The sequence below is a fragment of the Episyrphus balteatus genome, chromosome 3 (assembly GCF_945859705.1).
Source record: "Episyrphus balteatus chromosome 3, idEpiBalt1.1, whole genome shotgun sequence".
Classification (NCBI taxonomy): Eukaryota; Metazoa; Arthropoda; class Insecta; order Diptera; family Syrphidae; genus Episyrphus; species Episyrphus balteatus.
The window spans coordinates 130,366,136-130,386,715 of NC_079136.1; the positions used below are offsets into that span (position 1 = coordinate 130,366,136).

The window sequence follows — 20,580 nt, forward strand, 5'->3', positions numbered from 1 at the left end:
GTATTGAAAATCAAAATACCTACATCAATCGGCCCTATCAATGTTATTGGTAATCAATGCTCGAGTCCTTCGTCTCAAGTTTAGATGTGAAAAGAAAGAAATAATCTTAATTTAAAAAAGCAAGGGAAGTCGTATGACACAGCCTCTATATTTCAGTGAGTTTCATATAAAAATAAACAACTCAAATATATTAATTCCTACCATAGCAATATGAAATGAAAACAGTAAAAACTCAGAATAAGTGAATCATTTGTTCATAATAAGATTATTTAAGAGAAAGGATTAAAACATTTTTTAAATTCAAATTTTTTAACTTTGTTTAGTAAAGAGCAATCCGAGGGTAGCAAGTAAATAAAAGTGGATTCAAATCAAATTATTAATGTTACTTTATTTAAATTCGCACTTAAAGAAATCCATTAGTGAGAAACGTGCATAAATTGAAAACAGTATTCACTCTATTGACACTAGTCATTTGAAGGAGTCCTTTTTGGTAGGTTGACTACACAAAATACAAACTTTGTATTCTCTTGCGTGACGAGCAGTAGCTTCCAACAAATTCAATGTATCAATCAAGGTAGTAATTCCCTTTTATAGACGCCCATTGGGAATAAAAAGGAGGGTATATTTTGATTATTCGGCTAGAGTTCGACAAGTTGTCACAACACATGTCAAATGTGCACAGAGGGCGGATGGTTTGGCATACCAAAATTAAGAACCTAAGCTTACATAGAAATTTCAATACGACTTCATCCGTTGTTGGGAGGTTATCATGACGATGAAGCAAGATTACCATATATACGCCACGTGTGGGTCGCGTGCTCGTCTTGTGAAAGCGCTACAGTGCGAATTGTTAATAAAGGCCAACTAAACTCAGCTTTTCCCATCGAAAACTCTAATCCAACTTGTGGTTTTGGCAGACTTTGGGCTGACAAGGTCCGCCCCACCCTTAGCGATAATTATAATTGAACCCTTCGACTGACTGGCTTCTAAAAATCTATATGGGTTCGAAAAGCCTTCTGAGGAGAGAACGACTTGAATATTAGAATACCAAACACAAATTTACTTTCATAGTTTTTGATTCTGTTTGTATATATGCTATGCATGTACATAAGCTTGTTGAAGATCAGTCAACCCTTGGGAATATACAGAGAAATGATTCCGATGAAGCGATAGATAGACTTCTAATTTACTCCGAGGGTGTCCGTTTGTTGCTGTCGAAACTGAATGCTTTATTAATTTATGCCAAAATCAGACATAACATTTTACACTCAATTATCGGCACTCGATTGCATGCACGTGACTTTCAACCTTTTTTTTAAATTGTAATGAAGAGATAAAATATGCTTCAAAATTATATCAACAGTTCAAACTATAACGTAGAAATTGAATTAAGTAAAACTTGTAACTTAAATAATTGAGTCTAAGTACAAAATAAAAAAATTGAATTATTCAATCGAATTAAACTGTTCTGTTTCGGATGTTTAAGTATATTAAATTCAATTTAAGTTTCATAATTTTTGCATTCTACGAAAATATTTAAAGAAGTTTCTGTACGAATATTTCTTCAGGGCATTTCCCTGCAAAATCTTTCATAATTGCATACCCACATTTTGACTTACCAAAAAGGTTTAATTGAATAAATTATCCCTTTTGTACTTTTAATGTTCATCGAGCCAAAACCAAGGTATTTTGAGGATTTTGTTTGTTATAAAAAAAACTGTACATACATACAACATATTTGTTTATCAGTTGTAGTTTCAATTCATTATGAAGAAAGTAAGTTGCTCTAGATCACTTTTATCAATCCATTTTAAAGAAGTTATGAATGAAATAAATAAAACGAGATGGAATATGTAGCTCACTAGGTGCACGTTGAGTATAATCGTGCCTTAAACTAACGAAGAAGGAAAATAACATGTCGTGCTAACCGCATGATGATGCTTAAGCAATAGGCAAGATGCAGCGATTTAAGCCTTTGAGCGCTCTTTATTAGAGTATCCATCAACAATTATTTTTTATCAACTTTTATCTTAAGAAATTCGTAGAAAGTCGAAGAGGTTGTTTCGGAACAGTGCACCAACATCGTGATTGTTTTTCGATATAATTTATACTGGCATACATTTGTCCATGTTAATTGGTCTGTACTGTAGTACCTGTAATATTTATTTCATGTACGGTTATGTTCAAAAAGTTGGAGTGACCACTAAAATAAGTTCATTTAAAAAAGTATAAGTTGGTAAGCCAATTAATTGCTTATATACCTTTTTCTTATTTCCTTATTCTAACAAATTATAAAGTTAAAACAAAACTGCTGAGTATTTGAAGGTTTTCGGTCTGATACTTCTTTTTTACGGGGGGGATTGAGCGGGTCATACCATTACTCCGACTCCATTAGCCCGAAACCATTTTTAAGCAGACTCGCTGGCATGTTTCGGGTCGTTGTCTTGCTGGAATGTCCATTTCAACGGCATATTCCACTGCGTATGATAGCGTAACGTCGGACAAAAATTCAACATAAACCTGCTGGTCCCTCGTTACTATTATTTGATGAATTGTACCAAAATCACTATATGAAAAACTGAAACACATTTTTACTTTTGATCCTCCACGCTTAACAGTCTATGTAGTGTTTCCCGGCTGATATGGTTAGTTTATTTCCTTGTATGCTTTGCCATACAAGATTTTTTATAAGATTTATCTTTTCATTCGAACAATTCTCACCGCGATCCGCTTAACGGAAATATTACGAACAATGCTCACCGCTATCCGCTTAACGGAAATATTTGGAAAAATTGATTTATTTTTAAATTAAAAATGTTTTAATTTGATTCTAATGGTTAATTTTCAATATCTTTTAACTAGCTAGTTCAGTTTTTAATATAACATAAGAAAACACTCCTATTTGTATGAACAACCTAAATTTTTCGCTTCCCGGTGGGTATTGTGAAAAATGTTCAAATAAGAGAAAGTCAAAAACAATTTCTTCGACCTGGGATTCTAAGGGGCTAAGTCATAAAATGTGGCTTCTCCTGTTCTGAGCGAATAAGAATAAGCTCTTTATTGTCTTTCATTTGGTATCAAAACCATAAACTTAGTGCAACTCCTTCCTCAATTTTCATAAATTTCTCAAACTTCAATCGTTATATTCTGTAAGACCTAAGATCTTTTAAATGCATAGGTACTGCACGGCACTTGTTAGAAGGAATAGGACGATAAGTAAGAATTTTTATATGATCATTATTATAATCCCAAGGGTGACGCCCAGTTGAAGAATGCTGCATAAGGTGGGGCTCGAGCCCACACCTCCAGGTTAGCAGTCAAGTAAATACATCCACTGCACCATTGCCACCCGCCAATTTTCTGGAAAGCAATCATTTCTGGCTTAAGAACTTAGTACCCGGGACCAAAGATTTATTTTTTGGTTATGGTGAGTAAACATCTCATTTTGACCGGTTGTGTTAGTTTAGTTTCGAAACTTCAATGTTTACACCAAACTTTAATATTTGAAAAAAAAAAACGTTCTTATCATTTTTTGTAAGCTCCTTATGTAGCTATTTCTACATATGTATGTATTATTATTTATTACATTAAAATATTTACAAGACTTCAGTCTGCTTAAGCCTTCAAATTTGCGCATACTTAACTTTTAATTGATCATAAGATGTTCATACATCTATAAGCAGGCTAAGAAGCTTAATTGTGTTTCTTGACAAGTCCAACTGGGTTCTTCAATTTCTCCAGCAAGAAAGCTCACAGAGGCATACTCACTTTAAAACATATATTTTTTTATTGCACATATGATGGTACAAATGTCGCTAATTGGGTCCTTAAAATCAGATCCTGGGCACATGTGAACACCCATGACGTACGTTGTAAAGAAGAGGCACCCCAACATGTTTCGCAATCCTTTCATCACTCATCGTCACCATCATCATCATAATTGGAATCTCAAGTTGGTAGTGGTGGTTAGCACCCATCTTTCTTTTAATCCCATCTGCAATACAGGCAACTACTTAATAGAAGGGGCTGACAGGAGGTTGGCCTCCTTGTGTTATGAACCCATTTTTGGTGTGTTTAGTTAATGCACCACGTAGAGGTGCTTACGTTATAATTAAAACGCTATTCTTATCATTTTACAAGGCGTCTCCCACTTAGCAAGACTGAATAATTTGTTATTAAGCAAAGTCCTGGTCGTGTATAAGTACCACAAGCACTGCATCATAGGTTTTCCTTCTCAAAACATATTTTATACTTAGTTAAGACAATTATTCTTCAACATAATAATTTCAGGATATGAGTATTCATATGTACCTACGTACTCGTATTCTTATATAAGCGACTCACCTCACATTATAAAATATAAGCAAAGTACATCTTTTGTCTAGGACGACTTCATTAACGTCTTGAGCAATTTAAATTAAAAAAATTTGAACATTTGTCATTATATACATAATATGAATACATATATATTTATGTGTTTGTAATTTATATGCCTGTTGTCATCAAGAGGTGTTGAAAAGGTGTTGATAAAAATACTATTAGAATTTTAGAAATATAATAATTACAAGCAGGTACACCTATTTGTTTCAAAACTGCGCCTATAAGTTTATTAGTTGACATTTAAACAACTGGTTCACACAAAGTTCGATTGTTTATTGCATTCAAAAAAAAAGTTGTTAATGAGACCTAAATACGTATAAATGTTTGTTTGTTCTTGTTTAATCAATAAAATTCGCAGATCCTGTGTGATAGAAAGCTTTTACATGATGCATAGGTATAGAAAGTAAATCCCAAATGTAAGGAATACAAAAGTACAATCTGCTTGATTTCGAAACAATGTTCACTCTTTCGATCACAAGTTAATTTTATGCCACAGTATAACACGTCTTATTTTTAATCCCCTATCTCCTATAGCACCATTTTTATACAGACGAAAAGATGCATAGGACTCCTTTTAAGTAAAAGTCTCCATGGAGAATTGGTGTACTTATACTACTCAACTCATCTTGCTAATTACGGAGTCACAAGGTTTTTGTACATTACCCCTAAACAAACAATATTTTTTACGAAAGACATACAATTTAATGATAAAAAAAATTAGAAGTTGTTTCAAGGGACGTATTATATTGTTTTGTGGTTCTAGATTGTACGTAATAATGTTGGCATGTATAAACAAAATAAAGATGTTTTTGTTTTATTTATCAATATACTGGCTGACACACCCAACGTTGCTTTTCAAAAAGTTTTTATCATTCGACATATCCCAAAACCAAAGTTTTCAAAAATGCTCGGTTTTTATTTTCCTTCATAAAAAAGTGGGTTTTGTTTTTATCATTCGAAATATCCCAAAACGAAAGCTTTCAAAAATGTTCTGGTTTTATTTTCCTATTATTTTATTTCCCAAAACCAAAGTTTTCAAAAATGCTCGGTTTTTATTTTCCTTCATAAAAAAAGTGGGTTTTGTTTTTATCATTCGAAACATCCCAAAACGAAAGCTTTCAAAAATGTTCTGGTTTTATTTTCCTTCCTAAGAAAGTAGGACATTTTTGTCAGAAAAAATGATTTCTTATTTTAGAAAGGCTATTTAGTAAGCTTTAAGTTTCTTTTTGTCTGACACTGCTACGATTTTTTTTAAATACAATATCAGTCATCAAACCAAAAACCTCACTTTTGACTTCAACTATCACCTTTGTTCAGTGTATTTTTAATTTCATCATCTTATGTTTTCGTTCACCATAACCACGATTCAAATAAATTCATCATATTCTTTTTTTTTATAATTATCTACAATAATTGAATTACTACATAAGTTAAAGTAAAAAATTTCCATAGCGGTTGGCTTGCATATTTTCTTTAAAAGAAAAATTAAATTTGTTTTTCAATGCAAAATGTACCTAAAGAAAAAACCTGTGTAATAAAAAAATATCTACTTACTATAGGAACGTAGCCGGTCAAGTTTTTTTTTTAAATATGTGTGTCTTAAGAGGATTTCAAAATGGTACCTAATAGTTTTTATTGGTACCAGCATGCAACAAAAAGTCGCATTTAATTAATAAATTTCTTGTATACCTATACTCTATTATCTTCCATTTTTATTATTTATTTTTATCATATAGTGAAATAAATTGAAATGAGTTGTTTTTTAAAACCAAAAACTAAATTCGTTTAGGTAAGTTTTTGAGAAGTAATGAGACACAATAATGACAAAAATATCAAAAAGCATGTTGACGATAGATGAAAATGCGCCTGTCTTTTTTGTATGCTTTTGTAGTTATTGAAATATTAATTTTTTCGTGCTATTTTGTTTTTTTTTTCGAAAAGAAAATTCAACATAAGCTCCTTACGTGTTTTTTCGAGTTCCAACCGCATTACTTATTCTTGCTTAGTTCTGCTTTTCTCATGGTTTATTCAATATATTTTTTTAAATTAAGGTCTTCTATTTAGATGTTGTTATCATAAACTCTTATCAAATAATAAATTCTCCCTTCGTCCAATATTACATTTTAACGAGTTGAATAAAATTGTTAACGGAAGCCAATACCGAACGAAATATCCCAGCAAACTTTAAAAGCTGAGCATTATGTTTGCTTCCTTTTTTCTTTCCGCCTTCTTCAAAGATTTTAAATTTACGAAATCGTTGGTTGATCCTTTTCCGGTTGATACACCCGGAGCGGAAACATCCCAATCCAAGTTTTCCTCTTTGTACGCTGTATCATTTAGACACCCAAGTGGATTCTCAATCCCTCACAAAATACGCAGGAATATGATTAGATATGTATTCTATGGATATGCATGTGTATTAAATATGTGTAATCACTAATTTTGCAAAACGAAGCTTGCCTAAGTAATAAATCTGTGTTGGTATTGTGAGATCTACACTATTAATTTTTACATAAAGCTAAAAGTTATATGCATATCTTCTGTAAGACAAAAAAAAAAAGGGATTTCAAAAAGCAACATACATAAATGTCCATAAATGAGCGGAAAATATTTCTTAAAATCGCTGCTTGAAGAAATCGAGAGTCGCCCAAAAGATAGAGTTCAATCAAATTTTTGGAAGTTAGTTAATTTTATATAGTCACTTAATATAAAGTCGGATCTAAGTTTCAAATTTTAAGGTGAATATTTATTGTTTCATTTTTAGTGTAAAAACTTCAACAAAATGATATTTACAGATTAAATGGACATTAAATTTTTGCTTTCACACATTTTACTTAACATCTACAGGAATTCAAATAAATCTGTTGAGGGTGAGGGGGCGAATACGTAACTTTTTCTTTTTTTTCACTTCAGATTCTTTGATGTAGTAAGCTTAGAACACTTTGTATACTTTGTATACGTAATTCATCACTTCCAATTTGTAGTGTTTTAATACACATTTGAAAGCCTTCAATAAAAATTTATAAATTTTGGAATATTTTTGCTTTTCGAGTTAAGCTCAGACACATCGTATAAATTTCTTTTACCAAAACGAGACTATACGGGATAAATCATTATCCTTGAATGTATAAATACCTTCAGTTCATCTCATATTATTCCCATAAAAGAAACTCTCTGTGTATGCTCTTTAAAATACATAGTACAAATAAATTTTATACCAAGACGGTTTCTTACTCCGACAGAGAATGCAGCTTGGTGCTTTCAGCATTGAGATAATTTTCGTTTTAATCATACATACCTACATACCTTGATGCAAAAAAAAAAGTCGTTTCAACACGATAGACAAGGTAGCGAAAAAATATAAATAATCTGCCCATAGCAAAACATTTTTTTTTTTTTTTGCCTCATTAGAGATCAAAATATTTTTTTTACTTTCATATTATTTTTATTGGGTTTTTCTTTTGGTATTTATTTTGTATAGAGTTTTTTTTAGCATTTTATAAACCTGAAATTTAAAGGATATGAAGACGTTTTATACGAACAATGTTCATAAAAGTTCTAATTAACACAGACAAATATAATAAATTTTTGTTAAAAATTGAAAATGTTAACTAAAAATTAATGACGTTTAGCTAAAGAAATTTGTTCTTGTTGTTTAAGCTTGAAATAGAGCATAGTGCATAGAGGTACGATTGTATCGAAGTAATAAAATAGTTTTCTTTAAAATAAACCACAGTTCAAATATGTATATGAAAATATGTAGTTAATTTTATCACATATAAATTTTTTTAAATTCAAAATAATAAGAAAATTTATAATTTGTAGGAAAATCGTTAGAGCGGTAATAATAAAATAAAATTGGTATGCCATTTTTTTCTATTATTAATCAACACGTTTTCAAAAATTTGATTAAAAAAAAAGTCAGCGTATGATCCATATGAAATTTTTGGTAGTGTGTTCCACAAGTCAAGTTGAATTGTCAACATAATGAAATAATATACAATTCGAACTTCGAAGTGCACACGGAACCCCGAATTTGGCTATTGCATTATTTTAATTGGGGAGAATTAGACATTAACATTAAGTTAAAGGGGGTTATCAAAATCAAATTTTAAAATTAATAAAATATTTAACTGAATTCTACATATTGTACCAATTTAATAGGGTTAAATTTTATAGTTTGCAAACTCAACTTTAAAATTTCCTCCGGAAATATGATTTGTTAAGCCGAAGCTGCTCACAACAAGGCCTTTGTATAAATATTAGGGTGATCCTTATTTTACTCTTTTGCAAAAAATTGAGTGCGACCCTATTTTTTCATATTCTTATCTCTAACCCTTCCTGGCCCTATTTTGATAAGAAGTTTGTACTGGTTGTTACTAGAGCAGGGGCGATATTCTGTGTCCAGTGTTGGGTAAATGGCGCATGTTTGACCATTCATACGTATAATATGAAAGTATAAAAGTAAAGAGGACGCCACTGTTTTTTTGAAGAGGCTATAACTGTCTTTTATTTCCTTTAAAAGCAAATTATGAAATATCGAAAAATTGAAAAAAAAACTTCTTAGAGCCAATTTTTCAATAGCCAGATAAACCCGATCGAAGGCTTATTCCTAGAAATGAATTTTTTTTATATTGACATTTGTTTTTCTGATAGTTTAACTGACGATTGAAAAATCAGGGGTCAAATCGTCGCATACGTTAACGAGTAACTCGTTAACGAAATCTGTTCATTTGGCATGATGTCATACGTACAGCAAACGACTTCGTATTCAACTAAACGGAATGTCATTCGTTTGGTTTGAAGCTTTCGAACAAATTGTTAATGGGTTCAAAAAGTAATGAAAATATAAGAATATCATATTTTAAAAATAATCAAACTATTTGAAATCACGAAAACATACATTAGGGCATATACATATTAACAAAATAAAATTTCACCAAAAGAGTTCAAAGCACCAGCACCAACCCCCAATGATTTAAGAAAAAAATAATTCCTCAAATTAGAATTATATAGAAAAAAAAAATTTGATTTTAAAACTAAAACGACGTGATTAGACAAAAAAAATATAATAAAACTCTTAAAATGTATAAAAAAAAAAAATTCTTGTCAAAAGTGGGATTCGAACCCATGTCATTTACGCTCCCATATCTTTAGAAGGCAACATTGTTTTTTGAGTCAGGCGCCTCAGACCACTCGGCCATCCTCGCATAGGGGTCGACGAAGTCAAATTTGTCACCAATTATGTTTTGGCCTATGCAGTTGTACATTCTACCAAAAATTTCGTTCTGTTTTCTAACGTATGCCGTCATCCCAATCACTGTGCTCGTTTAATGTATCACGAAATTATCTTTCGTACGCTTGAGGTTTCGTCTACGGATGCAACGATTTGGCCCCAGGTTTTAATGAAATAGGGTCAGGAAGGGTTAGGAATAAAAATTTGAAAAAATTAGGGCATTTTTTTTCCTGATTTGCAACCAATCTAGGGGGCGTCCCCAATTTTTTTTTTTGTTCATAAGGACCACCGTAGTAAATATAATTAGAATATAGAACCTATAATTCAATTAGAAAGTTTCGCGCATGCATGGCAGTGGGCATTGGAGTTGAAGTCAATTATTATTTTTTGTCTTTAGAATTTGACACATTTTAAGACCACGATATCTTCTAAACGATATCTCTTAGAAAAAAAGTGTCATAACATTTTTTTTAGGAAATTGCAAAACCTACAAGTCATCCCTATACTTTTTTTTGATAGCTTCTCCCGTTTCAAAGTTATATATATGAAAAACCTACATTTTCGACATTAAAACTTGAATAACTTCTTATGCACGCATGGGACTTTTGGGGACTTTTGACACTTTACTTTAATCGACATTAAAATGCTCTGTACCAATTTTCAGCTCTATGCGATTTATTTCTGGGTCTGCCTTTTTTTATGTTTATTGTCTGGACTATTCTCTCGTATACAGAACAAGCATTGAAATACTATACATGCGCGATACAACTATTTTTAGTTGTATCATTTTATGCATGGACTGCTAGTTGTGCAAGTTTGATGGTTTGACGATTCGCACCGCGATGCCAGCGCATAATTGAAAACAGCGGTCACTAGAAATTTTTTTACTTGAAAACAAAAACAACAAATGTTTGTTTAGCTTTTCTCCATAAACAAAAAATACCAAGACTAGAAACTGAACTGTCGAATGACGTTTGCCTACAAGCTGCGAGGTGTGGTGAATGTCGGCAATCTATCGTTGTGTTCGTGTTTGATGTGTGGTGAATGTCGTGAATCTATAAATGTGTGCGTGTAAACGTCATTTACCAACGTGGTGGCTTTCACATATATTCACAGACAACACTGTACACAAAAGGGTTTTGGGGGGAAAGACGTACGAAAGTTTCTAGTATTGGTATAGTTTGTCGATGCTTTTCTCTAAACCTAGAACTGACATAAGCGCAAGTTATACATACAGGCAATGGGCGCATTCACAAACCTAGGTGCTACGTAGTCGACTCGTTCTGATTGGTTGGAAAAAATTAAAAAAATAGGTAAAATTTCCCCTCCGACGTAGTGTAAAAATTTTCGACTTCAAAGTTAGCTTACATTTCTCAGTCAGCTGTTTGATGAAAACAAATTCTATTTGAATTTTAAATTTGGTGGAATTGATGAAAGAAGCATATAAAATAAAATTAATTGTGCAGTATGTGAATATAAATCAGGAAATTGAGGAATTTCAAAGAAATAAAGCTATTTAAACCACTCAAAACACATTTTTTTTTTATTGCATCTGTCACCTAGCTTTGTAGTGCAAATTCGCATTCCAAAAGCTAGTTGAAACTCGACTACGTAGCACCTAGGTTTGTGAATGCGCCCAATACTTATACTTTCGGTTTTTTTCACTTTGTCGCTTGTGTCTCGAACAATTTTTTTTTTTTCAACGTTTGTATGGAATATTCACACGAACACGACTAGCAGTCTTTAATAGTAGACATCAGTATGTCAATGAGAACAAGTTTAAGAACTATTCGCCATGAAGTATTGGGTGTTTGCTTGGAATGTGACTTCATTTCTAGTCGAAACAGTTTACAACTCGATCTTTCGACCCTGCTTATGAACGTATATATTATGACTACATCAATCAGGATTCAGCAAAGAAGAAAATAAAATGACATTATTTGTAATCGAAATACTTCTTAGGTATTTTCGAAATTATCTCATTTGGACTCTAGAAGAGAAGCTATTATTCTATTTTGAACAAATTTTAAGTTTTAGATACACATTTTTAATTTCTATGGTCTTTGTCTTTTTAGAAGAATACGATTTATAACTTAACTCACTGTACGCTGCCATTGATTTGGCTTCTGTCATTTCCATAAATAAAAAGAGGCAACAACACATTCGCTCATATAGCTGTTTCACTTTTCTTGAAAGAATGATGCCATTTATGTCATGAATAAATTGTTCTTGTTCTTATTCTTATATCTTGTGGATGAAAGTTGTGGCGGAGATATTAAAAAGAAAAACTACCAAAAATAATTTGTTTCTTGTTATATTGTGAAAATATGTAATTTTGTTTATTCTTTTTAAATACAAAACAACTAAATTGCTATCCTGTTTGTTTGTACTGCGTAAGTGTCAACCGAAAAAAAGTTTCTTATTCGCTCATGAAAACGATGAAAAATGAAAAAAAGTATAACAAGAAGTTTATCAAAAAAAAAAAACAAAAATAGACACCATCGCCAGGAAAAATTAAATAAAGGAGTTAACTTAATTATTTCTACTTCAATAGCAACATAAATTTACATGTTCTATTTATAAGATTGTAAAATATATTTTTTTTTGTTATTTTATAGGTATCTATATAAACTAGAACCAGATTGCACTAATTACGAACAAATATTAGAAGGGCAACATTTTAAAGTGCAAAAAAAATAAAAAAATCGAATCACACTGCCAAATCATTGCTTTGGGATTGCATTGCAAGACAAAAAAGTTGGTGGGTATGTAATCTGTTTTTCAAAAAGTTGATTGAATTTCGTTTTTATTTACCTTGCTTTTGGTTTAAAGAAATCAATATCCCCGTTACGTTGGAGTTCCTTAAAAAGTTCTCAAGGTTGGGTTCCCTTTTTTTCAAACTCAGAACTGAACGCAAAATCATTAGCCCATATTTTAATAGGAAGATGCTCTAAATACTTAACGTTTTGAGAATTATCTAAAGAAAACACCAAAGAGAGGTCGAGAACAGTTCATTGAAACGGAGTTACTTCCGAGACAATATTCACAATTGGAATAAGCCTGTGATGCTTGGTTTGTTAGGAATGCACATTATATCGTTACCTCTGAAAACAACGGTGCTCTAGCTCAAGAAATATTTACTTTTCCTTAACTCCTGCTACATCTTCAGCGCTTCACTCGTTGAAATATTGACAGGTCCTATTATAAACTACATATATATTTGTCCCATTATATTCAGTCAGTTAAATACGTACGGCTTAAACATATTTTCTATGGGCCTTACTAATAATCAAACGCTTATGTCGACTATAAGCTAACCGAGATGTTAGAACAAAATGCTGAGCTTTTACAAAATGCTACCAATAAACAAATTAACCCTTTCACTAACTTAGTCTCGAGTTTTCTGTTTTTGAGAAAATTATTATCTAATTTATATCCTATCAGCTTATATGAACAAAAGTTTTCGTAAAATATAAATTCGAATTAGCGATTGCCTTTTACTCCACCGACTTGGGTTCAAATCCGGCTGTAGTTAAGATAGTTTTTTTTAAATTTTTTTTTAAATTGTGTTTTTTTTTTTTTTTGTTTATTATTTTTCACAAGAATATTCGGTTGTGATAAATAACTTATTAATAATAAACGATCATTTTGGTTATTTTACCATCAACAATGTCACTTTTTATTTAGTGCTTTAAACATGGATTTCCGTGTAGGTATTAAATTTTGATGTTTTGCTAACGACTAAACTAAGGATTAAATTCATTATTGGTATGCGATTTTCTAAAATCTTAAGGTTTTCTTTTAACCTTAGCACTAATTTTGATTTTAAGTAAGGCCCTATGAGTTTAAAATGTTAGAAATTTTTTTTTAATTGAACGTAATTCGTCCTCTGCTTACCTTTAGGAAGTAAAATTTGGCAAATACTGCAGAAAGTGTGGCCTAAGTAGCTTAGTACGATAACGCTTTCAAGACAACCAGTTGCCATTGCAATACTTTTACTTTTTCGCATCAGCAGCTTACTAGGCTTAAAGCACGGCCTTCTTTCTTTCCATTAAATAAAATCTATGATCCATCTCCTTACTTACTGGAGTCTTCTAAAATCTTAGGGAATCATAATCCTCATCCTGACTACAACAACGTTAGAGAAAATTCATCTTCAACGATTGCAGTAATTTAGTCTATCTTCAATCAAAACCGCCTTATCAAAAGCAGCAAATATTTTAATTAGTTTGGAATATCCTCGCATTAATATTGAACTGCAATATTTCTTTTTGGTCTTGGTGTGTTTCAGACTTTTTTTTAAAGAATTTCTATCGTTTTTTGTTCGAAAACGAAAGTTCATTTAATAAAAACCACTTTTTTTAATTCAAAGTATTGCTCATCGCAAGCCACAAATTTTTCCCTTCTTCAAGCAAATCTCGGATAACCTGTTCTAAAGTGAAGCATATTTCAGTACGAAACAAATTGTATTTATATGGGACAAGGTTTGCGTCTGGTCCCAGCGTTTCTTATCGCATAAATCTTTAGCATTTTGCATTCTGCCCCACCAATAAATGTGAGTTTTGTGAGAGCTTAGCGTCACAGACACAGAGGCAAAATGTAATAATGTGTGTTGTAATTGTAAAAATTAATAGCGTTTTTGGTATTTTGTAAGAATTTTTTCACAATTTTTTTTTTTCATATTTTACAGAAAATCTTTTTTAACATTCATGTTTTCCTATTTTATTTCCAGTCCAACACAGTTCCGAAAAACATGGCTTTGAATATGACTGTTCCCCTATCCGGTATTGGGGGCATATCACAAATGTCTCCAATCAGATTAGACTGCTGGGATAACATAAAAATGATGTCATCACCAATTGGCAGCGAATCCAGTGGTGTTAGCTCTTTGGATTCAGAAGATATAAAGGTTTGTTAAAATAAATAGTTAAATATTAGGACTGCCTGTGTTATACACAATATACAAAGTGATAAAATATCTATCGTTTTCTTAATACGTTGCTTTGTCTATGAAAAATTTCAAGTGCCGGAATATGGTGTACTCAGTAATGCCTACAACCTCTGCTAGGTCACTTCCAAAGTAATTAATTGGTAATAACACCTTGTAAACCATGAAATCGAGCGTCATTTTCATCACCGTATAAAACAAAGAAGAAATATTATTTTCTTTTGGTGTTTGTTTAGTCTAATCAAGTATATTAATAGGTAACAGAATAGGCTAATGTTAAATTTTGTAATGATGTGAAATTTTTTAAATGGCGGTGTAGTTCAGGATGATAGTAAAATCTTGTGCTCCCATCGGGCGACCAACTAACTCCTACAGTTTTTAACCGATTGGGCTGAAATTTTGTGTGGAGCTTAAAAATACTATTTTTTAGTGAAGTACGTACAATTTTTTTGAAATATTAGTTTTTAAAGAAATGGCATTAGTTTAAAAAAATTATTTCATTCCAAAAACAAAATTCGTTGAAAAAAAGACCATCAAATCGTTAAATTTTAATATTTCAAAAAAATCCTACGTACTTCACTAGAGAATAGTATTTTTAAGCTCCACACAAAATTTCAGCCCAATCGCTTAAAAACTGTAGGAGTTAGTTGGTCGCCCGATGGGAGCACAATATTTTACTATCATCCTGAACTACACCGCCATTTAAAAAATTTCACATCATTAAAAAATTTAACATTATCCTATTCTGTTACCTATTAATATACTTAATTAAACTAAACAAACACCAAAAGAAAATAATATTTCTTCTTTGTTTTATACGGTGATGAAAATGACGCTCGATTTCGTGGTTTACAAGGTGTTATTACCCCTTAACATGATCTGTATTTTGTAACACAGTGTAATCAAACGCTAATGTCGACTATAAGCTAACCAGAAGGTTAGAACAAAATGCTAAGCTTTTACAAAATGCTACCAATAAGCAATTTAACGCTTTCAATAACTTATGGCGTTTTCGATTGGCTCTCCGGAAGCGTCCGGAATCATTCAGAAGCCTTCTGAAAGTGTTTTATTTGCACAAAACTGACAGACAGAACGCTTCTGAGAAGAGAAATTCTCTTCTCGATTTCAAAACAGAATCCAATCAAAAAGCACTAATACATATATACTCACATGTCAAATAAACACTCAATCATGTTTTTTATTGTTTTTCATTCACTTTTTTTTTTATTTTTTGAAATTAATTTGTTAATTTACTTTCAAACAATTCAATTATGCTTTTAAAATATTTTAAAAACGTTTAAAAAACGAATTTCACATTAATTTGTTGAACATTAGGCACAATTTTCTTTTAATATAAATTATTTTTCAAATCCTATGCCATATTTGACATTTTGAATTTCAAATAAAAACAAACACAAACAAAAAAAAAAAACAAAATTGAGTGGAAGCGATTCAAACTGTTTTATTGGATTTCAGAATGAGTGAATCCTTGAGTGTTTCCAATCGAAAACGACATTAGTCTCGAGTTTTCTGTTTTTGAGAAAAATATTATCTAATTTATATCCTAGCAGCTTCTATGAACAAAAGTTTTCTTAAAATAAATTCGAATTAGCGATTGTCTTTTACTTTACCGGCCTAGGTTCATATCCGGGTGTAGTTAGAGATAGTTTTTTTTTAATTGTTTTTCTTTTAAGCCTGAGCTACATAGAAACACAAAGTGAAAAAAGTACAAAAAAGTCTCCAATTTTTCAAATAATTTTAATTTTTAAATGTCACATCAATAAAATTGTTTTTGTTATTTTGTACTTTTGTTTACTTTTTATACTTTTTTTGACTTTGTGTTTCGATGTAGTTCTAGCTTTATTTGCGTTTTTTTTTTAAATTATTTTTTACAAGAATATTCGGTTGTGATAAAAATATTATCAACTATAAACCATCATTTTCGTTATTTTACCATCAACAAATTCACTTTATATTTAGTGCTCGACTTTTAACATGGATTTCCGTGTATTAAATTTTGATGTTTTCTAAAATCTTAAGGTTTTCTTTTAACCTTAGCACTAATTTTGATTATTAGTAAGGCCCATTGTATTTGTACAATTAATATAATTGCATTAATTTATTCGAGATTTTATTTTTTACTGTAAAGTAGGCTCCTTCGAATTCTTTTTTTTTCTATTTTTATAAATACAGAAAATTGAATAATGTTTATTTAATAAATACATAATATAAATCAAATGAAATTACATCAACATATAAATATGGCAAATCAAAATACGTTTACACCATGCCATTAATTTTTAAAGTACGAAAGTCAAATTTGTTGAGACTATTACAAATTTCTCAACAACATTGAGGTAAACTCACTTGTGGACAAATATTTGACACAGGTAAACATGTTATCCTATGTAATGATTTTGTATGTTGATGTTGTTTATAAAGAGTTCTAATTCTAATATTTTCTACACAGATTACACCAACTGCACAAAAACGCCCAGAAGCAGTCAATCGGGACCTACGAATTTACTACAATGGCCGCAATGTTTTAGATCTTTACAACAACTTGGAAACAAACTCAACGACCTGGAACTTTCGGTACTCTCACCTGCCTGAAAGAAATAATATATCTATGTTTTGGGCCAATCGATCTCTTTATAATCGACTGGGCCCAAATGGCCTCACTCCTGTTTACACGATAAGCAAATGCGAATGCTGTGATTTTCAATTTACAAGTGATTGTCCTAATAGTTATTTAAGTGAAACTTCTCTAATTTTGTCTTCAACTACATCATCACCAATGATATTTACCACCGCTTCTTCAAATGGAATAGAATGTCGGCCATTAAAATCAGCTTTATCTGTTATATCAACAACTATGCATGTATCACCTGGCTTTAAAAATAATCAGCAGCAGCAGCAGCAGCATCTTAGAGAAAATAAAAATTTAGCAGTTAGCAATCAAAATAAAACTAAATTAAGTGATATGTTTTCCAAAAACACATTGATTCACCAAAATAATAATAGTTATTTCAACAATATAAGTAAATTCAACAATGTTATCGGTGGTAACGCTAAAACAACAACAACAACTGACTTATCACAGTTAGCATCCAACTTAGTTTCAATTAATCTTTCCAATTCTACCTCTTACACACCTCCATTGATAAGCTACAATAATAATGTGGTCCACAACAACGATTACAATGAAATTATTTCAAAAAACTCGAAATCTAATGTACCACCCAACATTTTTAACAATAATTCACTAAGTTTATCGAGCTCGAACATTCCTGCAAGTGCAAATACTAGTTTCCATGAAAGCAATGGTTTTCCAAATAATGTTCTTCCTCCTAATCATGCAGTTCATGCAATCAACTCTGCCGGTAATAAATATCAATCACCTTCATCAAATAATTTGTTTTCATTATTCAATACGAACAACACAAGTAATCCAGTCAATCATGCATTTAGTGCCAATGTCGAAAGCAACATAAATTCTTTTAACCCAATTAATAATAATAGGAATAATAATTTTGGCAATAACCCTCTAACAATTAATTCTCAAAACTACGGAAGAATGTACAAATATTTTTAAGACCAAACCGTTGCGTAATGAACGCATTGTCCATAAACTGATATTACAGAATTAATTATAAAAATGTTTTATAAGAATTTAAATACTAAAATACTGATATCACATTCGTGTCCTAAGTTTTTTTTTATTTTTAAGACAAACAATGTGTATGTAAGCAAACACTCTGTGTTTAATCAAAAATTTGAGATATACAAATACTAAGAAGTTTCGTTTCGTAGACAAAACATACGAAGAAATTCAATAACTTCCTTTTAATTTTAAAGTTTTTAATATATTGATGCTTTTTGCCATTAATTAAGTACATAAGTAGTGCATATAATTAAAATATAAGGCTTTTTGCGATGTGTTATGTTTATTCAATGTGATAGTTTTTTTCCAATACCAAATGTAAAATGTATGATTTTGAAGACTTATTAATTAAAAAAAATCACAAACTATGTTATATTTTAATAATAAAAAAAAACTCATTTTCCGGTTACCGTCCTTAAAATGTATAGCTATGTACTTAGTTATTATAACTACGGCCCACCATGTGATTAATATTGTTTTGAAATCTAAAAAAAAAAAAAAATAATTAAAATCTCGTTTTGCAATTATGTATTTTTATTTACTTATGCGCGATTAATATAAATGATGATGCATAATTGGTTTTCACTATTACTTATTATTTATTTACATATATAATCTTAAGAAAAACTTTTGTAGTAAATATAGATTGTTATATGGCGCAAAGTGGCATTAGAAATTAAAAAAAAAAAAACACGAACGCAAAACGATGAAAATATACTTAACAGCTCTATTGTCAATATTTCATAGATTCATCTAGATATACACATGGATTCCACAACGGTTTCCAAACAAATTGATTTTAACAAAATGCTGCAACCCGTTTTTCACTTTTTTTTCTTTCCAAAGTATAAAACTTTATAACTTAAGAAAGTTCTGAAGTAGCGACCACCAAACAGAATTATTTTTAATTATAAACTCAACAGATGAAGTTTTAAAAGAAAATTGCAAAAATTATTCATCAAATATTGTATAGCTCTAGGAATAAATGGGAAAAAATATAGACACCAATTTCATGTTGGTCGGTTTTCCAATAGAAAAGGCACATCTTTAAATTATGTTGAAAAGAATTGCGATCTGCTTCAACGCAATTTGGCTTCTGAATTCTTTGAGTTCAAACGGTTCTTTCTTACTTTTTCAGTCGATGGGAAAGAGATTTTCTAGTCACCTATTGCCACAAATAGTAATAAAATCGTAACAAGCAGTATCAAATGTTGAGCAAGCTTAAGGTGTCTAGAAAAAAAAAAGATTGCCTAAATTATGCTTCACTCAAATAATTTTTAATAAAGATGGACATAACTTTTAATCACAACAATTTCTCATTTAGTTTTTCTTTAGTAAATAAGGCTAGTTCTCTTCTTTTTTTTTGTTTTTATCCCATAAAAGCATACATTAATTGACTATTGACAACGAGACACTTTATATCAATAAAAATAAGTATATAGTGAATGTTATGAAACATTCAAAGTGTATCAAAGCTACTTATTAATTTTACCAAGATATATTTTTATAATAATGTTAGAAAAAAATTAATCATAAGAGCCAATCAAAACATATAAATGTGAGTTCATTTAACATCTATGTATATATTAAGTTACATCCGTTTTCATGCCACAATATTATTGTGCGATTTTCAATCTATCTACTTGCTCAAATTGTTTTCTTTATTTTCAATTATTGTAATACCAAAATTCATTTTATTTTTCTCAACATATTAAAAAACTTTGATGTGAAACTTAAATGAAAAGTAAAATATTTGTTGGTATTCAAATATGTTTATATAATACATTACATATATTACATACGTTTAGAATCTTCAAAAACAAAATGTTTTCATTAATATAGTATTAAATACTTATCTGGTTGTTTGTAAGATATAAGACAAAAAATCCCAAGTGCTAGTTGGCTTAGAATAATGTGTAAGTAGAGTGTGTAAGAAATAGAAAGCAATTTAGATATTTTAAGTACTAAAACAAAACACATGGCTTTGATGGGAATATTCCACTGTTGAAATGATATTCTTAAAACAAATCCATTTCTTTTGGCGAGTAAACATTATATCTAGCAGCATTTTTACCATTTAAGTTTTAAACGAAATATTTTTGTTCGCCACATTTGATTTTTAATTTATAACGTTAAGATTGAACAAAGAAAATTATGTCATTAACTTGCAATTTTTCCCATATAATTCAAAAACATTAAATAAATTGTTCCATTTTTAGTTTAAAAAAAATGCTAAATTATGTTTAAACAAAAAAAATTAAAAAATCAGATAATGGGTCACTGACTGAATTTAAAATTATTTAAGTAAAAATGTTTTAATATATTAGTACATAACACAATCTTTTTTTAATT

The 20,580-nt window shown here is 30.4% G+C and overlaps 1 protein-coding gene across 7 annotated transcripts in view; it reads left to right on the plus strand.

Moving 5' to 3' along the window:
• Positions 1 to 19,021, plus strand: part of LOC129916374 (uncharacterized protein DDB_G0287625-like) — a 145,987-nt gene extending 126,966 nt beyond the window's left edge. For 3 of the 7 annotated variants that reach the window (XM_055996261.1, XM_055996262.1, XM_055996263.1), the window contains 3 exons: positions 12,235 to 12,381; positions 14,349 to 14,525; positions 17,035 to 19,021. In XM_055996261.1, the coding sequence (XP_055852236.1) occupies positions 14,370 to 14,525; positions 17,035 to 18,159 (1,281 nt within the window). In that variant the 5' untranslated portion in view covers positions 12,235 to 12,381; positions 14,349 to 14,369 and the 3' untranslated portion in view covers positions 18,160 to 19,021. Of the gene's footprint in view, positions 1 to 11,817; positions 12,010 to 12,234; positions 12,382 to 14,348; positions 14,526 to 17,034 lie in introns of those variants that run through there. The other 4 variants (XM_055996264.1, XM_055996260.1, XM_055996266.1 and 1 more) reach the window with 4 other exon arrangements.
• The last annotated feature ends 1,559 nt before the right edge of the window (positions 19,022 to 20,580 follow it).